Source organism: Lycium ferocissimum, unplaced genomic scaffold (genome assembly GCF_029784015.1).
Source record: "Lycium ferocissimum isolate CSIRO_LF1 unplaced genomic scaffold, AGI_CSIRO_Lferr_CH_V1 ctg18171, whole genome shotgun sequence".
Classification (NCBI taxonomy): domain Eukaryota; kingdom Viridiplantae; phylum Streptophyta; class Magnoliopsida; order Solanales; family Solanaceae; genus Lycium; species Lycium ferocissimum.
In genome coordinates this window covers 9,269-14,965 of record NW_026717644.1, presented here as the reverse complement: position 1 = coordinate 14,965, position 5,697 = coordinate 9,269, and the positions used below count along the sequence as shown (strand labels likewise).

The window sequence follows — 5,697 nt, the reverse complement described above, 5'->3', positions numbered from 1 at the left end:
TGATATGTGATTTTGACAAATTGATTATGATGGAGTTGGTATCGAGAACCGATGGTGGGGAAACGATGGTGAGCGGTCCAATAATCGGTTTAGGCGAATCCTACATCGGCTAATGTACCATGTAATATGTTTGATTTTCCGTACATACATGACAGAATGTTTTTCGAGAAAGCGAAGCATTTCGGCATTTTGATTATCATATTTGTCTTCGTACCTCTTATGTATGATTTGTATGTCGATGCAAGCACTTTGGTATTCGCATTGCTCACTTTACGTATTCGTACTTCGGTTATGACTTCGTTTTTCGTATTTCATGCTTTGCATACGCAATACATATTTCATACCGACCCCTTTCTTCGGGCTGCGTTTCATGCGCGCAGTACCCATGCATGAATAGATGATGTTAGAAGAAGACGTTCAAAATTCGGATTGGCGTGCTCCATTTCCTCCGAGTGCCGCCGAATCCGAGTGCTTTTGTATGGTATCCGAGATGTCGCGGTAGAGACTTTGCGCAAGTGTCGTGTGTGTGATATGTCAGTTTTGTAAGCGGCTATGTAAGCCGACGTATTATATGCATTATGTTACGAACTTCATATGTTTACAGATTTCATACGATGCTAGTTTATTTGATTTGACAAAGATGAAAGGCATGTTTGTTTTCAAAAAAAAAAATTTCATTATGTGCTTATGTCATGTTTTGCGGGCCCAGTATGATTATGAGTATGACGAGAGTCAGCGGGTTCGCTCGGCCCTAAGTAAGGGTCGGGTGCCCATCATGCCCTATCGGAAATTAGGGTGTGACAGTTACCCCTTCTTTGTTTTTGGCATGAACTACATAAAGTGAGCGAATGATGAACATACATGACTCCAATGAACTCTAATTCTCGCTGCTGCTACTTGACATGATAGTTGTCTTCTATTCTCAAGTGTTGGTTCATTCTGATTATTCTATTGAGTCTCAGATGATGATTTAGTTTGCATATGGTTGCTCATGATATTCTATGCGTGCATACCGTTAATATATCATTCACCGAGTCCCGGCCGAATGCACGTAATCGTGCCGCTCGTTGCATTGTTCACCGAGTCCCTCACTAGAGGGCCGGGTACGTATTATATTTCATCGAGTCCCTCACTAGAGGGCCAGGTACGGTATATATATGATTATTTCACCGAGTCCCTCACTAAAGGGCCGGGTACGGTATATTATATATGTATGCATGACTCATCTTATAAGGCACAGATGCATTGGTATCTTTTATTATCATACTCGTCTCCTATCAACTTTTTGCTCAGTCATGATGTTTTTTATTGTACTTCATGCTTTACATACTTAGTACATTTTCCGTACTGACCCTCTTTCTTCTTGGGTCGCGCGTTTTATGGTAGCAGTACGTACATCCGGTTTGGTGATCCTCCGCTTAGACTCGCCTAGTCATTGGAGAGCTCCATTATTTTGGAGCTTGAGATATTTTGGTACATATCCTTTTGACATAGATTCTTCTATACTCTTAGAGGTCTGTAGATATATGTGGGTTGTATATATGATCTGGTTAGCTATACAGATGTAGTTCATTTTTGATATTCTCGTGTATAGTGGCAGCCTTCTCAGCTTGCATATTTTGTTAGGTTGGGTTAAATGTGACTGCTCATGAGACAGGTTCATTATTATATATGGCATTATGAGTGCACGGCATGCTTTCACAGATTTCCACATTATCCTTAGTATCAGTCTGATTATATTTAACAGGTTCGTATACGAGTATCCAACTCGGACACTAGTCATGACCCATCGGTTTGGGTCGTGACAGTATGACCTACATTGATAGGCATGAGCATGCATACTATATGCCCATAGAGGCATTGTCAGTTTTACAGATTTATGCAGATACGTACAGATACTACTTCATACAAGTACATGCAGATAATCATTCCAGTTTATGAGTTCAAATCTTATTCATGACTCTTATTTATACATGTTGTTCTTATTCCTTTCATACTCAGTACATTATCCGTACTGACTCCCCATTGCTCGAGGGGCTGCATTCATGCCCTTGTGTTGTAGACCGACAGTGGTCCACCTAGTAGGACTTCTATCCGCCCGCGTGGTCGTTGCGCTCCATTGATCCGGAGTCGTAGTCTATTTTGGTATGCTAGCCTTTTCGAGACGTACGTGCATATAGGTATGACAGGCTCCGTCCCGTCCTTTCTAAGCGCTTTTCATTCCGAAGAGAGGTCCGGGCGAACGAGCTCGTATGTATTAGTCGATGATGTAGCCTTGTCGCCTTCTATTCTTTGTGTGTATAGTATACGTAGCCGGTTTCAGACCGTTCTTTCAACATGTTTATGTATATGCAGGTTGTACAGAGTTCATAATGTCACTTATTTATGAGGCAGTATGATATCAGTTTAAGTCACTTGTGGGCCCCTTGATGTTCAATAAGATTCAGATATGAGTATAGGGGTGCTTGGTCGCTAGAGGTCAGACACTCGTCACGACTCATCGGCTTGGGTCGTGACATAAGTACTGTGGAAAAGTGCTTGCATGTAAAACATAACTGAATGAAATAAGGGGACCTGAAGGAAAGGGAAACCCAACAACAGTATGATTAAGGCATGAAGAGATAAGTAACTCTAGCGTTAGGATAAGCTTAACGTTTACATTCATAAAAAAAAAACGGTAACGCTTCTTAAATTTGGGCTAAGTGTGAATACATTAAGAGAGTAATAATGTGACAGTTTAGCCATGTGAAGTCCTATCAAAATGAGTTTGGGTGAAAATAGTTGTGTTAAGATCAAGACGGATAGTGAGGTGGGTAAGATTCGATAGAATCGACTAAGTTTATGATAGGTTTCACTTCCAGCCAGTATACATGAAAATCCATTGGGAATCTGAGAAAACTTAAAAGATGAAAGTTGTAGTCCTTTTAAGTTTCCAACCATATATGGACCAGGTCAATCAGAGCTCTGATACCAAGCTTTTAATTATTAGGGTCCGGCTTGACGAACTGAAAATAGAGAGTTGGTAGGAATTATGCAAGTGCGATCTGGTATCGTGGAGAGGATTAAGTCCAAGCAATATGAAGATAAACTTCTAGTGAAGCTGCGAGATGAAGTGGAAAAGGGTTATTACACTTCATTCACCATTGATGCTGATGATGATGTTGTAAGACTGCAAGGACATTTAAGCGACCCTTATGTTGATGGTCTCCGATAAGAATTGATGGTGGAAGCTCATGGTTCCAAATACTCTGTGTATCCGAGATCTACCAAGATGTATAAAAACCTGAAGCAGTACTATTAGTGGAAGAGTTTGAAGGTAGACGTATCAATTTTATGGCTAAGTGTTAGACTTGTCAGCAAGTGAAGGCCGATCATCAAAGGCCTTGGGGTTGGCTCAGAATATTGAAATTCCTCAATAGAAGTGGGAGATTATTAATATGGACTTTGTTGTGGGTTTACACCATACAAAGGCCAAGTTTGAATCTATTTTGGTAATTGTTCACAAACTGACAAATTTTTCACATTTCCTTCCTGTAAGGACGACAGATACTGCAGCGAAGTTATGCAAAGTTATATTTAAAGTAGATAGTCAGATTGCATGGGATTTTGAAATCCATCATATCTGATAGAGGTATGAAGATCAATGCTCACTTCTAGAAATTGTTCCAAGACGGTCTAGTAACTCGGGTAAATTTGAGCACTGGCTTCCATCCTCAGACGAACTAGCAGGCAGAGAGGACTATCGAAACTCTCAAAGACATGTTGAGCTTATGTGATTTATTTGGAGGAAATTGGGATGAGCATCTACCACTTATGAAGTTTTCTTACAATAACAGTTATCAAGCGAGTATTCAAATGGCTATTTATGAAGCCTTTGTATGGGAGTCGTTGTAGATCGCCAATTGGGTGGTTTGAACCTACTGAAGTAAAACTATTGGGTCCTGACTTTGTTCATGAAGCAATTGATAAGGTGAATCTCATTGTGCAACAAGTAATAACAGCTCAGAGTCGATAAAGGTCTTATACAGACATGAGGCGTCGTGAGCTAGAATTTGTTGTCGGTGACAAGGTATTCTTAAAAGTATCATCAATGAAGGGTGTAGTGCGGTTTGGTAAAAAGGGTAAGTTGAGTCCTCATGTTATTGGACCTTATGAAATCGTGAGAAGATTGGGGAAGGTGGCTTACGAGTTGAAGTTACCATCCGAGATGTCTATGGTGCATCCTGTGTTTCACATTTTGATGTTAAGGCTATATAAACCTGATCCTTTTCATTTCATGAATCACGAAGAGATTGAGGTCAACGAGGGGTTGTCTTATGAAGAAGAACCTGTGCAAATCTTAAATCATCAAGTTAGGAGGTTGAGAACTAAAGATGTAGCTTTTGTTATAGTCTTGTGGTGAAATTATAATATCAAAGAACTGACTTGGGAAGCGAAGGATGACATGAATAAGAAATACCCTCACTTATTCCCTATTTCAGGTATGTGTTAAACCTCTTGGTTAGTGAACCTTTGCAAATGTAAGGTAAAGGTGTAAAACCCTTTACTTTGTGTTGATACTTGATTGTTGTAGTTGTAGGAGTCACCATGAGGACCCTATTGTTATTATTAGGTTGTTAGTTGAGTTTGTTTTTGGAATAGGTCATAATACAAAGGAAACTCTGGCGGAATTTCTAAAAAATTTTGGGTTTGGTGCAAATTTTAGGCCAAGACTCTCATTCGAGGACGAAGGATCCTTGGGTGGGGGAGGAGGGGGAATGTAACATTTCCGTAAATTTAGGATAAGTGTGAAAATGTTAAGAGTGTAATAATGTGACATTTTAGCTATGTGAAGTCCTATCAAAATGAGTTTGGGTGGAAATAGTTGTGTTAAGATCAAGACAAATAGTGAGGTGCGTAAGATTCGATAGAATCGACTAGTTTACGATAGGTATGACTTCCACCCATTATACATGAAAACACGTTGGGGATTTGAGAAAACATAAAATATGAAAGTTGTATCCCTTTCAAATACCTTTCTAACTATATATGGACCAGGTCAATCGGAGCTCTGTATGATAGGAGTTATGCCCGTTTTATTGAACGATGTTGGCAATAGAGAGGGTGGCGCGAGAATTTCATATTTCAGACAGTTTTTGGCGTATTGCACCACCTTTGAGATGCAAAGGAGGCACAAAGAAGGTGGCTTGCTATGGCCTTGCGATGCAAGGGTGTCACAGGGATCCGATTTTCTAGTCCTGAATTTTATAAACTTCTAACTTTGTCAAAACTTTTCCCACTTTGTTTTCAATAACATTGGAAACAAAACAACCCTAAGGCCTCCCCTAAACCTCTAAGGTAAGTTCTTATTCAAACCTCATGATTATTATCTCATTCTAACAAAGGTTAACACTAGAATTCTCATCTATTCCATAGATTGTAAGAATTCGATTCAAGAACGGTTGAAGAAAATAATCGTTGGGATTTCATCGTGAAGTAAGTTTATATAATTCTAGTATGTTTATGGGGATTGTTTTGGGTTTATATATCGTTCATATATTTTTAGAATCCATGGGTGAACCGTATGAAAGCAAGAACCTGAATTTGGTTTAATAACCCTTGGAAAAGGGTGGGAATTCAAGATAAAAGTGTAAAGTTCTTATCTTTATCATCTAAATCAATTGTAAACTGATTCTTGAACTTCGAAAATTCCGTTTG

General features: G+C 39.4%; 1 protein-coding gene across 1 annotated transcript; it reads left to right on the top strand.

The window, feature by feature from the left end:
* Positions 1–4,030: 4,030 nt before the first annotated feature.
* LOC132042822 (uncharacterized) lies at positions 4,031–4,402 on the top strand. The gene has a single exon (XM_059433338.1). The coding sequence runs from the start codon at positions 4,031–4,033 to the stop codon at positions 4,400–4,402; it is 372 nt and encodes a 123-aa protein (XP_059289321.1).
* Positions 4,403–5,697: the final 1,295 nt, after the last annotated feature.